Source organism: Myxine glutinosa, chromosome 8, assembly GCF_964187855.1.
Source record: "Myxine glutinosa chromosome 8, kmMyxGlut1.1, whole genome shotgun sequence".
NCBI classification, from domain to species: domain Eukaryota; kingdom Metazoa; phylum Chordata; class Myxini; order Myxiniformes; family Myxinidae; genus Myxine; species Myxine glutinosa.
Window position 1 is genome coordinate 50,669,582 of NC_136268.1, and position 20,268 is coordinate 50,689,849.

The 20,268-nt window shown below is 42.8% G+C and overlaps 1 protein-coding gene across 3 annotated transcripts in view; it reads right to left on the reverse strand.

The window, feature by feature from the left end:
- Positions 1–957: 957 nt before the first annotated feature.
- The window catches only part of EIF2A (eukaryotic translation initiation factor 2A), a 72,878-nt gene continuing 53,567 nt past the window's right edge, over positions 958–20,268 (reverse strand). For 2 of the 3 annotated variants that reach the window (XM_068124455.2, XM_078783269.1), the window contains exons 7-13: positions 19,974–20,047; positions 17,876–18,020; positions 13,281–13,397; positions 11,672–12,378; positions 2,833–2,997; positions 2,648–2,713; positions 958–2,428 (exon numbers count right to left, since the gene is read on the reverse strand). In XM_068124455.2, coding sequence (XP_067980556.2) covers positions 2,351–2,428; positions 2,648–2,713; positions 2,833–2,997; positions 11,672–12,378; positions 13,281–13,397; positions 17,876–18,020; positions 19,974–20,047 — 1,352 coding nt within the window. In that variant the 3' untranslated portion in view covers positions 958–2,350. The remainder of the gene's footprint in view (positions 2,429–2,647; positions 2,714–2,832; positions 2,998–11,671; positions 12,379–13,280; positions 13,398–17,875; positions 18,021–19,973; positions 20,048–20,268) is intronic. The other variant, XM_068124456.2, reaches the window with a different exon arrangement.

A 20,268-nucleotide genomic window follows, 5' to 3' on the forward strand; every position in this document is an offset into this window, starting at 1 on the left:
GATTGAGGTTTTAGTTCCCAATGACTTTGGACTAAATGCTGCAAACCAAGAAAATGCTCAAATACTAGGAGCTGAAAAATGAGGTAAAGAGGTCCTGGAAATTGAAGAAAGCTGAAATTGTACCAGTGAAGGTCAGAGCAACAGGGATGATCGATATATATATATATATATATATATATATATATATATATAATCGTGAAAATTAAAGAAAAGAGAAAAAGGTTTATGAATAAACAGTTGAATTTAAAGCAAGTGAGACCTAATCTCTCACACAAGTCAGCAAGAGCTGGCTGCTTTAGATTTTCCATGAGCCATGACCATGTATACAAAAAATGGAATGAAATAGCTCAATAGAACAAAATCGACCAAAACTTAATTCTTATTCAGAATGACATATTTTGTATCAAGTTTTATAATAATATGCAATTCGATTTTGCAATGCAATTTTGCAACCCTGGTGTTGTGCTAGCGGCTAGGGTGCCAGCTTAGGATCCTAGGATCCTGGGTTCGAATCCCGGTCGATCGCTGAGTTAACGCCAGGGGGGTTGACTCAGCCTGTCATCCTTCCGAGGTCGGCTAATTGAGTACCAGTTCACTGGTAATTCCCTGTTTGTCGTTAAAGGCGGCAAAAAGGGTTGGCGTCAGGAAGGGCATCCGGCCGTAAAACATTGCTTCATAAAGGGGACCGAAAAACAACAACAACCACGGTTCCCGAAAAAGGCCAACCCCCGCTTTGCGGGGAAAAATGGCCTCTAAAGGTGGTTATATATATATTTATATAATGCAAAATACTCCAGTTGTAATGAATCGGGCATTTGCACACCCCAATATATTTTATATTAAGCAAAAACTTTCAAAAAGGATGGAAACGGAACGATCGAGGTTTATCAATAATATCAGACACATTCCACTTGACGATGTACTTCTCAAACTTTGTTCAAAAAAAAAATTAACACAAACTTTTTATGCCCTTTATTCTTTCAGAAGTTGCATAAAGAAAGCATCAATTGTTTTTTTTATATAGCAGTGTGCACAAGACACATGAGATAACATCGAGCACCTATTCTCCACTCAAACTGCCAAACACTTGTGGCTTCTTCTGCTGCACAGATTACCAAACACGATCCCAGTTCGACACTAGATAATAGTGCCGATCAAGTTGTTTAATCCCATTCCCTCGATTATTGAGCACTGCAAATACAGTACGAGAAGAGTTCGTTCCAAAGCCAAGCAGCCACCATGGATAAGCCAATTCTCTTTTGCAACTCTTTGCTCTGTTTTCACACTTCATTTAATCGGTTGAAAAAAAAAAAGAAGATAAATGAAGTAAAATATAGCCAAGCATTTTTGCCACAAAATACAAATGGAAAAAAAGTAGAACAATGTCCTCTAGTTACAATTAGTGTAATAATCAGATAAAAGAGAAAATCATTTCAATTTCCAGAGTTAAAGATACTAACAAAATGTATTAATCTGCACCTTAAGTACATTATCTGCATGTCTCTTGGAGATTTTAATTTTATTTGCAAATACTTCAATTCTGAGTGAAAACGTTTGGTTTGGAGAAAATAAAATCGTTATATTTTCGAATTAAATAGGTTAGACAAAACACCTTTGGGAAGACGACAGAAGCTGGAAAGGTGAGAGGAGGATGAGGTTGGTGAGTAGAGATAGCTCTCAACCTTCGGTAATCAATTCGAGTTGACCATTTAGCCCGAGCAGCAGATAACGAAATTATGACCAAGGGACACGATCGAACAGGGGAGATAACTGCAGCAATTTCTTCCAACACAAGTCAATAAATTTAGCAATTCCTGAAGCTAAATTGAAGCCATGGTAAGAGAACCAATCATTCAATAAGCCAGTAAAGTGATATTTTTAAAGCATGTACAAATAATCACTTGTAGCAGTTTGGCATCCCACTGCAGCAGAGGTTGACATTAATTCAAACAATTCTGAATTACAGATGAGCAGGAACACTTTCCTGGAAAAACAAATATCATTTGCAGCGAACAATGCGTAGTTGGTAATGATGTGTGGCAAGTGGGGATGTATGGATTTGCCAAATTCTTCAGCTGTCAAGATGTGGGAGATCCAGAAAGAAAGTCACTTTGTACATTCAAGTGGAAAAGGTAGGTGGGGGAGGAAGGAGTGGTTGGGGCAATACATTTTATAAATAATAATAATCATCATCCTCATCCCCATCAAGCACTGTCCATTCGGCCAATTCAAGTTGCAGTCTTTGCAAAGTCTATCCCAAACGTCATTCCACACCATGGGAACCTAGTATCCAATGTGCACTTTTTGGACTTATTTACCCAGCCGGTTGCCGTCCAGGTGGACCCAGTTATCAAAGCTGCGAGTTGGTTTTAGGTGCCAACTCAGCGATCTCTTTCAACAAGTCTCCTTCTGATTCAATCTTAACAAGCTGCAGGGAAGGCGAGAGAGCGAGCAGGTGAAAATTTATCATTGGCAAGCAAAATTAAAATGCCTGTACCACCCATCTCCCTCCATACCAAAAGACATCAAATTATTATTCGGAAAAAATAAATCAATCAGTAGATTTTCCACCTAATGTTCCACAAATGCAAACCCAAAATGACAACTGATCGTTTCCACTTATCTGAAAAGCAGTGGAGGACCTCACCTGACCCTTCTGCATTTGTTTACCGGATGCCTGATCTTCTTTCAGCTTCTTGATAGCTCTCAGTTTCTGGAAGTTAGCACAGATGGAAAGGCATTTAGCAAGGGATGCAAAGGATTTTAGTCCATGGAGAAAAAAAAGAAGAAAAAACGCACACAAAATGGATCAGAACTCCCAAGGGAAGTCACCTTATTTAGGCCCTTAAGGCGCTTCTCCGTTGTCAATGCAAGGTCATTGGTCTGGGTAGTGTCTGGATTGGACACAGCTTCTCCCTTCGCCCGAGACTCTGGCTTTGATTTCAAGCTTTCATCCACCACAATGTCTGAATTTTTAATCTGTTCAACTGCTTTGGCCTATGAATACAATAATTAAGCAAATCAGAAATGTTTACAAAGCCAGAGGAAAGGGATATTTGAACAATATTTTTAATGAAAGCTAAACAGGCAAGCAAAAGTAGACCAAAGGAAGGCACAATGGGGAAGGGAGTAAAAGTACACAAGTATAAGAGGCTCATTACAGACATGTTCAAGGAAGTTCATGGTACTGAAAATTTAAACATAGATTTCTGACTTCCGACGGCCCCACTCCACAAAAAAATAAATAAAGGGGTGACCCTGGGTGTTTAGGGCATACAAGTGTGACTTGATACCACCATAAAACTACAACGGCACTCTTCGACATCACGACGTCGACCAATATGCCTCTGCCCACATAATTACATCATTAAAATACTTGTACCAAGTTTGATTTAAATCTATCCAGTTGTTCTCAAGTATCACATTTTTACCTGACATGACCTCTGACCTCACCAAAATCATAATGTCATCTCATTCCTCACCTTTGTGCCAAAATATAATCAGTTCATCTTTGCATCATATATACTTATACCAAGTTGTTCAAAATCCCATCATGTGTTCACATGTTGGCATGGCAACATAAATTTTTACTCTGACCTTTGTCCTCTTGACACTAAGATCTAATCAGTTCATCTTTTAATCACTATACGTACCTGTACCAAGTTTGATTTAGATCCCTGAAGCCATTCTTAAGTTATACTTGCCTCTAAGCTGTCTAGCCTGGGTTGTAATCTCAGCCCAGCTTTCAACTGTCATCCTAGTGTTTCACATGCAAGGTGACGATTCAATGTGTGTGTGCCGTCCCACAGGTGGACATTAAATTGGCATCCTATCTCTGCGAGATTTGTGTGGTGGACTTTAATAAGATCCAGATGGCCTACTTAGTTCAAATCAAAGCAGAATACATGACTTGGTGATTAAATTTTCAAACATGGATCACTTGGGGCTCAGCAATGATCCCAACGGCGATTTTTCTGAATTTCCAAGATCACAAGAGTAGGATAGATCAGTATGTAAACGATGAAATTTTCATTTTGCTTGGGCAGAAGAGACTGAAGGGAAATTTGAATGAAAAAACAAAACACTCTGGCAGTGTTGCGGTGTTGCGTCACCCATGTAAAGATAGCATATCAGAGAATGCCTAATGACATTACTTGCTAACTTTGCTGCAGCATGATCCAGCAAAAAGTCCACAATATCACCCCATCTCAAATATACTCTCTGAATAGGCAAACAACAAATCCAAAAAAAAAATAATAATAATAAATAAAACCCTCAGTTTTATTCACCATAAATTTATGACCCTCACCAGAGGAGAGGGTATTGCATTTGAGTCCGTTTGTTACTTGCCGGGAAAAAATTCCGGCAAGTATGTTGGTTGGTTGGTTGGTTGGTTTGTCTGTGTGTGTCTGTTTGTGCGCAGTACTACGTCTACACTCTACACCGTTGCATATAAAATCGCCATACTTTACACACATATTTGTCTTGCCCTGGCATAGACTGTGCCCAATTTTTAACTCTCTCGGCCCAAGGCCTCCATTATGACGTCATAATTTGATAATTCGACAAGTACAAAACTTCATCGGATCAAGATGAAATTTCTTGAGCATAATCTAGGAATAAATTAGTTAAGAAAACAAATAATGATGACGTCATCGGTCACGTGGTTCAGCCGCCATATTTGTCCACAATTGCCGATAAAAAAAAAAAGTACATTCCGGCAAGTCCTTTTTCAAGTCCTTTTTCTGGCGAAGCAGTGGAATTGGAGACCATGACGGCGGATTAAGTGACCAAGGGGGGACAGGTACAGGATGAAGAGGAGGGGGCCAAGAACTGAACCTTGGGGGACACCTTGGGGGAGGGGAGCAGTGGGGGATTTGCAGTTATTGATGGAGATGAACTGGCGTCTGTCGGAGAGGTATGATTTGATCCAAGAGAGGGCAGTGCCGGTAATGTTAAAGGTGGTTTCAAGTCGGGTGAGGAGGATGGTGTGATTGATGGTGTCAATGGCGGCGCTGAGGTCGAGGAGGATGAGGAGGATGAGAATGTTGAGGTTTCCAGCGTCAGAGGAGAGGAGAAGGTCGTTGGTGATTTTGAGGAGAGCTGCAGGGTGCAGGGACACATGTGGACGGAATACAGGGACACACGTGGCCGGAGTGCAGGAACACACGTGAACATGCAGGAACACATGCAGGAACACACGCTCTCCTCAAAATCACAAACGACCTTCTCCTCTCCTCTGACGCTGGCAACCTCAACATTCTCATCCTCCTCGACCTCAGCGCCGCCTTTGACACCATCAATCACACCAACCCTCCTCACCTGACTTGAAACCACCTTTAACATTACCGGCACTGCCCTCTCTTGGATCAAATCATACTTCTCCGACATCGGTCTCTGACCGATTTTTCATCTGTCTGTTTGTGCACAGTACTACGTCTACATCGTTGCACATAGCATCGCCATACTTTACACACATATTTGCCTTGCCCAGGAATAGACTGCCCGATTTTTATCTCTCTAGGCCCAAGGCCTCCATTATGACGACATAATTTGATAGTTCGACAAGTACAAAACTTCATCCAATCAAGATGTAATTTATTGAGCGCCATGTCGGCATAAACTGGTGGAAAAAAGAAAAAAGAAAAAAGAAAAAGATGACGTCATCAGTCACGTGTTCTGCCGCCATCTTGGAAAAACCGAAAAACTTTTCACCTCTATATCTCCGAAAGTGCCGAGTAGAAAAAATTGAGACATGTCTCATTGTAAAGAACTCTCCATGGGGAATAAAATATGTTAATGATAACGTCATCAGTCACGTGGTTCGGCCACCATATTTGTCCGAAATGGCCGATAAAAAAAGTAAATTCCGGCAAGTCCTCGGTGTCTGACCGATTTTTCATTTGTTTGTCTGTCTGTCTGTTTGTCTTTGTTTTCTTGTCCGCACAGAATAAATATGATTATCTCTGCAACCGTTGTTCCGATTGACAGGAAATTTTCACCATAGGTGCAACTCCACCTGAATAATTTTTTTAATGATAATTATGATTTATCTTATACGATAGACAAATGGTATGATAATTGGCGGCAGAACATATAATTGGCACAAACAGATAATTGGTACAAACAGACAGATATGATGGCGGCAGAACACGTTAATGATAATTATGATATGATAATTATAATAATCAACTCCTGAATTAATTAATGACGCCGCCCCCCCCCCCTCCCCCCGAATTTCCATGTTTTAAACGTTTCCCAGTGTGTACCCTGGTCAGAATAGGTACACCGTACCCCTGCGTGTCGTAAGAGGCTATTAAGAGGGTTGGCGTCAGGAAGGGCATCCGGCCATAAAAAACATTGCCTCAAAAAGAGAACCATGACAATTACAACTACATATTGGCAGGGTGCAGCCCGAAGTGGAGATCGGTTTCTGAGGTTTGGGACATGGAATGTAGGGACAATGACAGGGAGATCAGGAGAAGTGGTGGATGTATTGGTCAGAAGAAGAGTGGACATATGTTGTGTGCAAGAGACGAGATGGAAGGGAAGTGGTGTGAGAATGGTGAAGGGTAGGCAGGGACAGAAATACAAGTTTGTGTGGCAAGGGTGCCCGGAAGGCGTGAATGGTGTTGGTGTCCTGTTTTCTGAGGAGTTTGTAGACAGTGTGGTGAGTGTGACTAGAGTGAGTGATAGGTTGATGATGGTGAAAATGATGATTGGAAAGCTCTTGGTGAACGTCATCTTGGGATATGCTCCGCAGGTTGGTCGAAGCAATGAAGAGAAGGACAAGTTCTGGTGTGCGATAGAGAAGCTGATGGAAAACGTGAAAGATGAGGAAGTTGTTGTGGTGGGAGGAGACCTGAATGGACATGTGGGAAGGAGTATGGATGGTTTTGAGGGAGTTCATGGGGGTTATGGATATGGTGTGAGAAATGGAGAAGGTGAAAGGATTTTGGAGTTTGCTGATGGAGCTGATTTGTTGATTTGTAATACTCAGTTCCAGAAAGAGGATAATAAGCTTGTTACATACACGTCAGGTGGGTCGACGACAACCGTTGACTACCTGATGGTGGGAGGCGAGATAGGGGGCACCTCCGGGACACAAAGGTGATCCCGGGGGAGGAGGCTGTTTCACAGCACCACTTGGTTGTCTGCGACATAAGGGTGAAAGGTGCGAGGAGAGCTCGGCGGGTGAAGTACCAACCAAGAATGAAGGTGTGGAGGTTGAAAGAGGTGACAGTAAGGGAGGCATTAAAAGAGAGGCTGAGTAGGGTAGAGGAAGATGTGGTTGAGCTTGAAAGTGATTGGATGTCAATGAAAGCTAGTCCGTTGGGAGCCGTTGGTGAGGTATGTGGATGGACAAAAGGACCACCGAGGCACTCGGAAACATGGTGGTGGGATGATGAAGTTGGAAAGTGGGATGATGAAGTTGGAAAGAGGATTGACGAGAAGAGGAAGAAGTTCAAGGAGTGGCAGAAGGCAAAGGGTACGGGAGCAGAAACAGCAGAGCATGACAGTTATAAGGCAGCCAGGAAGGCTGCAAAGAAAGAGGTAGCAAAGGCGCAGGAGGCATGTAGGAAAACGTTCGGAGAACGCTTGGATTCAGAAGAGGGTCAGAAAGCAGTATTCAGGATTGCAAACGCACATAGCGAAAGAGAGGTGTGATGTGATGGGGGTGAGTTGCTTGAAGGATGAAGTGGGACAAATCGTTGTCGACCCAGATGGAATTAAAGGAAGATTGAAAAGATATATGGAAATGCTGTTGAATACAGAGAATGAATGGGATGGCAACATAGAGAGTAACCCAGTTTTAGGACCGGCAGAGAAGATAACTGAGAAGGAAGTTGAGGAAGCGATAAAAGCAATGAAGAGTGGAAAAGCGGGAGGGCCGACGGGAGTTGTGGGAGATATGTTGAAGGCAGCAGGAAGTTGGGGTGTGAAGAGAATGACAGAGATCTGTAATCTGGTGGTGAAAGAAGGCCGCATTCCAGTGGATTGGGAACTGAGTACCCTCGTCCCTCTATACAAGGGGAAAGGTGACCCTCTGGAGTGTGGCTCGTACCGAACGATAAAGTTATTGGAGCATGGAATGAAGGTATTGGAAAGGGTGTTGGAGAGGAGGACAAGGAAGAAAGTGAAGATCGACGAAATGCAGTTTGGATTTATGCCAGGAAGAGGAACGACAGATGCGCTTTTCATTGTGAGGCAGTTGCAGGAGAAGTACATGGAGAAGAGGAAGAAGTTGTTTTTTGGGTTTGTTGATCTGGAGAAAGCATTCGATAGGGTTCCACGCAAAGTATTGACATGGGCATTGAGGAAGTTAGGAGTGGAGGAATGGTTGATCAGAGTAGTGATGGCAATGTACAAAAGAGCACGCACAGCTGTAAGGACGAAGGACGGGAACAGTGGTGAGTTTGAGGTGAAGGTGGGAGTGCTGGCTCAGAACGTAAAGGAGCGTTTACCGTGGGAGTTGTTGTATGCAGATGATCTGGTGTTGATTGCGGAAAGTATGGATGGACTGAAGGAAAAGATGAACAAGTGGAAGGAATGTATGGAGACAAAAGGTCTGAAGGTGAATATCGGAAAGACGAAGGTGATGGCAAGTGGTAAAGCATGTGGTGAGGTGGAAAGAACTGGGAAGTGGCCGTGTGCTGTGTGCAGGAAGGGTGTCGGAGTGAACTCCATTCAATGTACAATGTGCGCTGAGTGGGTTCATCAAAAATGTAGTGGTCTGAGAGGGTCATTTACCAGTGTGGCAGCTACATTCAAATGTAAGGTGTGCATAGAGGGAGCTGCAGATGGAGGAAATGTTGAGTTGGATCTTGGAGACGGCGTGAAGCTGGAAGGTGTGAAAACATTTTGCTACCTCAGACATGCTGAATGGAGAAGGTGGATCAGACTCGGCAACGGTTGCTCGAGTGAGATGTGCATGGAAGAAGTTTCGGGAACTGAGTGGCGTGCTGATGAGGAGGAGAGTGTAGCTGAAGCTGAAGGGAAAGGTGTATGCTGCACGTGTGAGAAGTGTTATAATTTATGGGAGCGGGACATGGGTAATGAACGTGGAGCAGCAACGAAGGCTGGAAAGGGTGGAAATGCGAATGGTTCGATGGATGTGCGGAGTATCGTTGAGAGAGAGGAAGACAAATGATGAATTGCGAAAGATGATGGGAATATTGCCTGTGATTGATGCTGTGAAGAGGAACAGGCTGAGATGGTTTGGTCATGTGTTGAGGAAGGATGAAAGTGACTGGTTGAGAAGAGTGATGGAAATTGATGTAGAAGGAAGTAGAGGACGGGGAAGACCGAGAAAGACTTGGCTAAAGATGGTGGAAGAAGAAATGCGGGCAAGGGGGTTAACAAGGAGAGATGCAGAAAATAGGGCAAAATGGAGAAGATTGTCATGGGGACCGCAAGGCTAACCCCTGCTCTAGCAGGGAAAATGGCCTTAAAATGCATGTTGTTGTATGACATCATACGTCCTGTGGTTTGGCCGACATCTTGGAAAAAACAACAAAACTTTGCACCTCGATATCTCCGAAAGTGCTGCATAGAAAAAATTGAGACATGACTCATTGTAAAGAACTCTCCATGGGGAATAAAAAATGTTAATGACGGTGTCAAAAGTGCCTCCATTATGACGTCATAATTCGACAAGTACAAAACCTCATCCGATCAAGATGAAATTGCTTGAGCGTCATGTAAGCATAAATTGGCGGAGAAAAAATAAAATAATGATGACATCATCGGTCACGTGGTTCGGCCGCCATATTTGTTTAAACACAAAAGCCTTTAAAAACACTGAAAACATCCTGGTGAGGGTCTGCAATCTCTGATTGCTCTTTCTTGTTTTCAATGTTTTTTCTCTCTTATTTCAGATAATGATATCTAAGATCTTGTAGGAAATAATTCCCTGGCCAAATGAATAAAAGGCTTTTTCTGGAGAATCCTACATCAAAATGCAATCCTTCATCTAAATCAAAAGAAGTTGAAGAGAAAATTTAACTGCAGAGACGCCCCATTTGAAGAGAGAATATTCAAAAGGACGAATAAATTGAGAGCAAGGAACTGAACACAACTTTCAAGACGCCAAATCAATGGGCAGGCCCTCAGGTAAGAAGTCCTCAGGTCATTGAGAGGGTCCAACAGTCGGTCGAAAACAGTCCAAAAAAGTCACTTTGCTGCCGCACTCAAGAGCTTGGACTGACAGTGTCAAGTCTCAGAAGGATTCTCCTTGATGACACGAAACTATCCATACAGAATACAAGTCAGACAAAAACTCTGAACCAGACAAAAACAAACATCATGAAATGACTCAGTGGTTTGTGGAGAAAATTGAAGAGGAGCCTGGTTTTCACAATGACATTTGTTTCTCCAACAAGGCTCATTTTTTGCTTAATGGCGATGTCAACTCAAGGAACAATGTCTACTGGGGCACATAATCCACCCAATGAGGTTCGCTAGAGACCCTTGCATTCAGTCACGTGCACGGCCTGGTGTGCAACGAGTAAGAATGGCATCAATGGACAGTTTTGGTTTGAAGACGAGTATGGTAATGCCATGACCATTAACCCTGAGCACTACATTAAAGTGCTGAATGAGCTCCAGCCTTCTCTTGGTCAGAGGAGAAGATTTTTAAGAAAAGAATAATGGTTTCAGCAGGTTGGGGCAACCCATCACACAAATGCGTCCCATGAGTGGGTGACAAGCCACATTGGTGATAGTGTGATTCGCCAACGCTTCAGCGTCGAGTGGTCTCCACATTCCCCTGACATGACTGCATTAGATTGGGGATATCTCAAAGACAATGTGTACAAGAATAACCCTAGAAGCATATTTTAGCTGAAACTAGCAATCACAAAGAGAGTTTGGTGCATCCCACTTAGTGAATGTCAATAAGTAATCAATATCTTCACCCGTCGCGTCCAAATGTGTATTCAGTGCAGAGGTGGACATTTAGAGCATATGATTGACAGTGTCAAACCAAAGTCTTACAAGTTACGGTTGTGGTATGTGGTACATCTGTGTCTCATAAAATGTAGTACATTCCTGAAATTATGCAATTCAGAATGAAAATTAACGTATTGTGGATTTCTTAATGGGTTTGGATTTTTTTCTGGCACAACCTGTAAGATGCAGTCATTTCAAAAGCGTATCCTTGAAGAGTAACATACTAACTTGTATTTTACATACCAACAAAATGGTGCAACAACCAAGCCCTCTCCTCCCACTCCCTCTCTCCCCCACAAATCTCCTTCAAATTTCCTTGCAACGACTTCATCATAAAGACAAGAACTCACACCAAGTCTGGTTTGAATGAGAAATTTCAATTGGTTGCACTTCGATGTTACCAATTTAAATAAGAGTATTCTGTGGACTTTTCAAATTTTCAGATTTAAAAAAATGTCAATGCCACACTTGTAGCTCAAAATACTTCAAAATTACAATCCCCCAACCCCTGTAATAAGAATGAATGATATCCTTTTATGTTGCTGCCAATGTCAGGGACATTTCCGCTAGATCACGATGTGATAAAGAAATAATTCCTGCCTGCTCAACTCCATTCCACAGACTTGTTTCGCACTCATTCAAGTTGCACATGCCCAACCATGCAAACCCGAGAACATTAACAAAACATCGGACTCAATGGAATGGATAAAGGTGGCCATACCTCTTTTGCGGCTTTTTTTGCCCCACGACTTCGTGCCTTTGATCGTGTTGCCTCTTTTCCAACATCTGCTGGCAGGCCAGGAATAGACCTCCGTGCAGGCTTATACAATTCCTCATCCTGCAGGCCTTTGACAGTATCAGGCTTGTTCCTCATAGCTGGTGGTCGATAGGCCTGGGGAGCTTGCGGAGCATTTGCTGTTTTTTTATGGTTACCCGAAGCAGGTGCTTTACCAGAAGTTCCCATCTGCAGCTCTGGCTCAGGGAGATCAATCGGCCTCCACAGGACCTCCCAAAGCTCAGGTATGTCACAGCTAACCTCACTGCTAGGTGGAACAGGGTTGTCACAGCGCCACAACTTGTAGCCATTGCCAACGCGAAGACGAGGAGAGCAAGTAGCAGTAACAATGTGAAGGCCATCTGGGCACCAAGAAAATGTAGTCGAGTCGGGTGCTTCCACACGTCCAACAAGCTCTCGGCGTTGAGAATCCCAGAATTCCATTTTTCCACGTAAGTTGCCAAATCCAGCAAGGGCAAGCAATCTGCCAGAAGGGCTGTATGCAACCACGTTCCGTGGGCCAGTTCCAAAATCAAAGATTGGGTCACAGCGAAGGTTGAAAAGTGTTGCCTTTGCAGGCATGAAACCGTACACAACGCAAAACTCCGTCGAGTTGGGACTCCACGCAGCATCATAAATTGGACCATTTTTGGCTGCAATAAACAAGGATATACAATCGGTTCCACAGCCAGTACAAACCATGATCAGATCCATTCCTGAACTTTTGTAACCTACCCCCAAGCCAGATCCATCTAGGTGATCTTGTTTGTCTGTTTATTTTTCCATAACATTGTTAGTTTGTCAACCTTTCACCATCTGTCACTAAGCTCTGCTATGTGCCCCAGGCACAAAATCAAAAGAAAATTAATACAGTAGAGTAAAAAAGTCTGAGTACACTTAAATCTATGCCAAGCTTTCATACCATGATTTGAAACAGCAATTTTTCAAACGAGAGTGAATTTATGCGAGAAGTCTGATTATGCTCTGGAATACATTTCAAAACTGCTGGGAAAAGTCTGACAGGCCTAAACGAATTTATCAATGCCAAATATAGTTGAGGCAGTTCTCAAGGCAAGAGGCGGATCATACTGGTTATTCAACACAACGCCGATTTTTCCAATAATAAATGTTACTATGCAGAATCATTAGGAGGCAGTCATTTAAATCCCTATAAATTGCTTTTGATTTCATATCACAACGATTTATTTTGTTATTACATCCAATTTGATAATACATTTGTTACTGGACTCAGACTTTTGCACCCCACTGTATATATCTGAATATTAGCTCTCAACTTATATTGAGCCAAGTGCCAGACAAACACTTGTTTTACAGGTGATGACCAATGGTGGGGGCACCTATCAAGGGCCCACACTTGACAATTTCTGAATTGGAGCCAAAAAAGAAGATGTGACATCAATTGCAACAACATGAAAAATGTAGATTTCCCAGCACCTGAATCAGCATCCTTAAAATCAATAAACATGGAAGGTGTGTTGACAACCTTTAACATGGTAAAAATAAGATAGAAGGGACCAAAATGCTGGGCACTCACAAAGTTGCACGATAGCAGAATCTCCATTGGTGGCCAAGTAATGCAGACCCTGCTCTCCATAGTAAGACGCCCCAGTCTTATCGACATCTGTGGTAGCCAGTGACAGCACTGCTGTGGCTGTAATTACAGTTTGGGGGGAGGTGGAGGAGTGGCAAGGAGTAAGCAGCAAAAATACGTAAGGACAGCTCCTGCGCACGAATATCTCAGCATTTAAATGACTATTAATGATAAAACCTTGTCATTCATTACGTGATGGAGTACCAACATACATGATGGCTCGTGTGTTTTCATTGGTGGTTAGGTTAAACAATGTAATTTATTAAATGAAAGCCAATAAAAGTATGTTCGTGGGAAGAGTGGGAAGTGCAGTTGAAGTTGAGTTGTCACCCATCCGAGCAAAGAGGATGAAGTTGAAATGAAGATCTAATGCTCAAAACATCAACTGCATTCGCTTCCCATAGCAATTAACGGGCATTTGTTGCCCCTTTGTTGATAACGTCCACCGTTTTCTCAGTATGTGCACTGACAGAATTATTCACATCAGTGCCAGAGTTCAAACTTTGGCTGCTGGGCTACCATTTGAAAATCAATTGGTTGTCCAAAAAAACTGTTAACATTATTGACAAATGAACGAGGTGAGGCACATGCTCAAACATGATTGAAAACCGGTATTCAAAATGAAAGGGTGGCCAATCAAACAAAACAGCACAACATATAACCATTCACTGAAAAGACAAATCAGCAAGGCCAATGAAGGTAATTGTAGTTTATGAAAAGCCCTAAAAGTTTCCAAGATGGTACAGTATGTCCAATAACAACAAACAAACAAAAAAACACCAAATATATAAATAAAAGCGAAATGGTTGTTTGTTTGTTTGTGACCCAACTCCTCTGACCTCCCAGGCATAATTGGCCACGAAACTTTATAGAATAACATTTTTTACCACGATACACCTTTTTTTAAATATTATTATTTTTATTTTTTTTTTATTTTTTTTGTATACAAGATCGAGGCTCGTGAAAGAGCGAACATTAATCACACAGAAAGACAAACAGACACATAAAACAAATAACATCGGGAGCGGTAGACAAGATGGGGAGAGAGGGGGAAGGACACAAACACAACATTTGAGAGCAGGGACCGAGAGACATGGAGACATCGAGAGATCTGTGGGAGGGAGAGGGCTTTGGGGGGGAGGCATGTGAAGGGGGGGAGGCATGTGAAGGGGGGGGGGGGTGGGAGAGGTATAAACATATGGACACTGCCAGGATTTCCAGGAAAGAAGTTGGAATTTCAAACAAGGTGGATCTGGGGTGAATTAGTGGGGGTAGAAAAGATCAAGGTTATGGATCGGGGAAGATAAGAGATGGTGGTGAACAGCTGTTTTAAAGACCTGGAGGGAGGAGAGGGATTGAAGGGAGTGTGGGAGTTTGTTCCACAGGCGGGAGAAAAGAGGAATGAAAGAGTGAAGGTGAGCAGAGAGCCGAGATTTCGGCAGTTTAACCATCAGAGGGTTGCTGGCAGATCTTGTGCGACCTGTAGGAATATTTGGGGGACAGAGCACAGAGAGAGCTGGGGGAGCAAGGCCGGAGAGGAGTCGGTAGAAGACAGAAAGGCCACCTACCTGCCTGCGGTGAGTGAGTGAAAGGCCCTCAGAGATAGCTTCATCGCGGGAGATTCCAATGATTTTGAAAGCTTTGGATTCAACAGCGTGAAGCCGAGCCAGGTGTGAGGCAGGAGCACCAGCCCATAGGGGAGAACAGTATTCCATTGAGCTGCGGATGAAAGCCTTGTATGTGGTGAGGAGCTCAGGTGTGCCGAGGAAGGACTTCGCACGACGGAGGATGCCCAGTCGGCGACTGGCTTTGGAGGCCAGCTTGGAAATGTGGTTTTCCCAAGAAAGATCATGGCAGATAGTGAGACCCAAAAGCTTGAGTGACAGAACTTCTTGGAGAGGATTGTTGAGTGGGCTTTGGGGGGGAGGCATGTGAAGCCATCACACACGCCATGTCAGCCAACCACACGCCATCATGTAAGACCCCTACCTAAATAGGGGTCTTAAACAGTTATTTTCTCACAATTTATAACTTATAAACACCCAAGCCTGTCGCCACGATATCCGAGGGTAGATCCGTATAATACAATGCTTTTTAAAAAGCTCAAATGTTTTCGGATTTCGACACAGATACTTGTATAATTGGTGAGATAGTGAGCTCCGATCCTCAAATATGTTATCAGATGTGAAAAATAACTGTTAATTAAGACGTTACCAAAATCGACAAAGAAGGAGTCACTTGACTTTTGAAATGTGCTAATCATTCAAAAACTGAAAATAGTACAAACATAATCTATACATCAATTTAAAGGTAATTTTACTGCTCATCTTACAATACAACTTGCAAGGATGAAAAAAAAGTTTGTAGAAAAAAATGTTACCACCTTAACTAATTTCAAAAAATATACTCCTACAAATATATATCCAACATTTTAAAACAAGCGATTTTGATCCGCATACCAATACAGGCATTTAGAGAGTGCGTTTTAAATGTCTGGCCACAAAACAGATTTTGACTATATCATTTAATTCATTTGTGATGATCGAGTGACAGGGCCAATTGGTGCGTTTTTAACTAAGGCCGTTATAAGTTCCTATAGGCTCTAGTTTGAAAGTTACAAGTCATGCACATTTAATAAATACATCAAATGAAAGCCAGATCAGCCATGCATTCAATGATACAAATCAAAAGGATAAAAAAACCAGATTTGGAGTCTTTACATGTGTGGGGCAGTTGCACCATGATAAACTAGGGTATATCCATATACACAACGCCTGCTGCGCAACCCACGTGTTGCCGTCTCCAAACCGCCACACGCCATCATGTAAACCTCCAACAATCGCCTCATTCTCACAATAAGGCGAGTTGTTTTGCTGTTTGTTTGTGGCCTTACTGCTTTTAGCTCCCAAGGTTAATCGCAACGAAACTTTCTACGATCAGATTTTTAACCACGATGCACCTGAATAGGTGTTTCAAACAGTCATGAGGTGGTCATTTGGCCCATTATTGCCATGTTGCATTCCCAAGTTAATTTCTTTACGAGCCCAAGCTAATTTCTTCACTACAGCTTCACTCCTTCTCACACTTTAAAAACCATTAGACCGTTGAGACCACTTAGACCCTTTACACCCTTTAGACCCTTTTTTTGTATAAAAGATCGAGACTCGTGCAAGAGCTAACATGACACACCAAAAAAAAAAAAACGCACACATCAAACATAATTATAATAAAGGGAGTGGGAGAGAAAGAGAAGCACACCAGCACAACAGTAGAGAACAGGGACAGGGACATCAGGAGATCTGTGGAAGGGAGAGGGCTGGGGGTGGGGGTGGGGGTGGGGGTGGGGGGGGGGGGTACACGGTATAAAACAAATCAACACTACTAGGAATTTCAGGAATGAAATCGAAGATTGGAAGAGGTGGATTTGGGGTGTATTAACGGGGGTAGAAAAGATCAAGGTTTTGGATAGGGGAAGATAAGAGATGGTGGTGAACAGCTGTTTTGAAGACCTGGAGGGAGGAGTGGGATTGAAGAGAGTGAGGGAGTTTGTTCCAGAGGTGGGAGAAAAGTGGAATGAAAGGGTGAAGGCGAGCAGAGAGTCTTGATTTTGGCAGTTTCACCAGTAGAGGGTTGTTGGCAGATCTTGTGCGTCCTGCAGGAATATTTGTGGGACAGAGCGGTGGGAGCTAGGCCGGAGAGGAGTCGGTAGAAGACAGAAAGACCACCAACCTGCCTGCAGTGAGCGAGTGAAAGGCCCTCAGAATCAGTTTCATCGTGGGAGATTCCAATGATCCTGAAAGCTTTGGTTTCTACAGCGTGAATCTGAGCTAGGTGTGAGGCAGGAGTACCAGCTCTGATGGGGAGCAGTATTCCATCAAGCTGCGGATGAAAGCCCTTCATACCCATTTAGACACTTTTGAGACAAATACACCTTCTTCGACAGTTTCAACACTTTTCAGACATAAAGACTTTTTAAGACCCTTTGGACACTTTCGACTCCTTTTGCTCTTTCACCCTTGGAGCCATTTAGACCCCATTACGCACCTTTAAGAGCCTTAGGCCCTTTAACCACTTTAGATAGCTTTATGACCCCTTATAAAATCGAAAAACATTCCCCCCAAAAAAGTTTTTGATGACCTTTTTCGTGCACTATTTGAGTCAAGTCACACACAAGTCACACACAAGTCACACACAAGTCACACACAAGTCACACACAAGTCACACACAAGTCACACACAAGTCACACACAAGTCACACACACACACACACACACAAGTCACACACACACACACACACACACACACACACACACACACACACACACACACACACACACACACACACACACACACACACACACACACACACACACAGCTCATGGAAGAGCTTGTACAGAAATCACATTTCAATGACACATCAGCACAGTATATGGCATTTGGATCCTGGAATCACAAGTAGGCGGATTCATATGGTAATGCCAAACTGGGACGGGGGTGGTTATAACAAACTGTGGGCCCAAGGAAACTAAGTAGACACACCATTCTTGTTCCACATGAGTGTGGCATGGTCTCCTTTGAAAAAGCTCTTGTTGGCAATAGCTGTGTCTGGCCCACCAAAATTTGGGTATTTGAACAGACGTACAAAAGATGGTGCTCCCTGTGTTCCTTGTACGTATATGGCGACCTGAGGGTTCAGAAAAGGAACACAAGTGGTCCTTGTTAGAAATAAAGAAAATAATAATAATAATAAGCGATAACAATAATACCTTATACAACCTCAGAATACACATCAATGTTACCTGAGGACAATCTGGAAAGGCCTATAAATGACTACTTATAAACACCAAATATCATATTTCCTTTAGCGAACTTTCATTTTTCTTCACACAATGAAGTCATTTATCACATTCACATACATATGCATACCACATTACATGAACTCTATGGAGCCATCGCTATCATACATTGTGTCTGTCATGCTTTATTCTAAAGGGTTCATGCTGTCGTAGAATAATTAACAGTTTTCCAACCACGAAAATATATCATTAGCTTTCCAAAGGTGCCATTTTTATTATTCTACGACAGCAAGAACCCTTTAGAATAAAGCATGACAGACAGACGGACGGACACCGTTACTTTTGGCAATGGATACAAAAAAAACATTCATACTATAGCCGCTTCTGGTGGCCATTAGCGATAGAAAGCACATGCATGCAATCTATCTGTGGGCTATAATCTTGGGGAGAGCAACTCCCACACCAGATGTGGAATTCTCAGTACACGGGTACTCGCTTTTTATTTATTTTTGTATACAGAATCGAGGCTCGTGTGAGAGCTAACAAACAAAAACATGCACGGACACACAAAACATACAATAAAGGGAGCGGGAGACAAGAGGGGGAGAGAGAGGAAAGCACACAAGCACAACAACAGTAGAGAACAGGGACATCGGTAGATCTGTGGAAGGGAGAGGGCACACGGTAGAAAGCAAATGAACACGACTAGGAATTTCAGGAAAGAAGTCGGAGCTTGAAAGAGGTGGATTTGGGGTGATTTAACGGGGGTAGAAAAGATCAAGGTTTTGGATGGGGGAAGATAAGAGATGGTGGTGAACAGCTGATTTAAAGACCTGGAGGGAGGACAGGACCTCGGATGGATGCATTTTGACGACCTCGGAAGGATGACAGGCCGAGTCAACCCCACCTGGTGTTAATTCAACAGCCGACTGGGATTCAAACTCAGGATCCTCGGATCCTAAGCCAGCCACCCTAACCGTTAAGTTAACACAAGGCCATGGAAACATGCATTACGAAGGTATAAGTTGTTTGTCCTGTTCATTCGTAGGGATTTATTTTTTCAACCACCCTCCTATGAGGAGTTTATTGGAGGACATACGGTATGGTATATCAAAGCAATTCAGTCACATTGACGATCCAAGTAAAACAAAGGGTTTGGTAAACATTAACTTGGGGCTTAATGACAATTGCCACAAACTTTGTTAAGTCAGGAAAACGAAGAAAATCGTGAATTAAAAAGCCAATCATAAATTAATGGTGGCCTAGTGACAAATACAACAATGGAAACCAAGTGGTTGTTGGTTCAAAATCTGACTGAAAATGCAGTTAAGGATCTACATTTTAAGCTTCTGGAAACCGAACCAGTATGAGAACAATGTCACAACAGCATTGTCCCTTGCATCCCCCAAATATGGTCAACATGTGGTTGTAATTAACACTTAAATGGTCACCACCATCTCAGAACGTCCCCAATTCAAAACCTAGATCCCTTTCTACCCTTGTTAACCCCAGCCCAATCCCTCCTCCATCCAAATTTCCAGTTTTCCCTCCTTGGAGTTTCATTCCCTATCCATCTTTCCCACCTCTTGGATCATCTCCTGTCCCCCATTCCTCCCCAAACCCCTTGCTTGTCCAAGTCTCCCTCTACCTTGGCCTTCTACTCAGCTGTTGGTAGTTCCCCCCTCTCTCTATTGTTCCTTTCCCGTCCTGTTATCTCCTGATCCGTTCAGTGTACTAGCTCTTTTATGAGCCTTGGCGATGTGTACAAAAAAAAAATATCCTTCGATTGTGCCAAGTCTTTAATACAGACCAACATTGTAGATATTGCTAGGTGTACTCACCTTGATTGGAGAAGCACCGGGAGAAAGTTTATAATCGGCAACTTTCTGTTGGATCAGCCGATGAGCAATTTTTTCTGAGATGGGGAAGTGGGGGGGGGGGGGGGGGGGGGGTAGGGTAAATAGTAATAATTTTTGAAAAATCAACATGTTTATCCAAAGTCAAGTTTTATCTGCAACACTTGAGTCTCAACATGGAGGCAATGTCTGTTGTTAAATGGTGAATGAGCGATAGATGGGCTTCCGAAAACTAAAGGAAAATGCATATTTTTTCCGTTTACAATAGAAACCTTGAGAT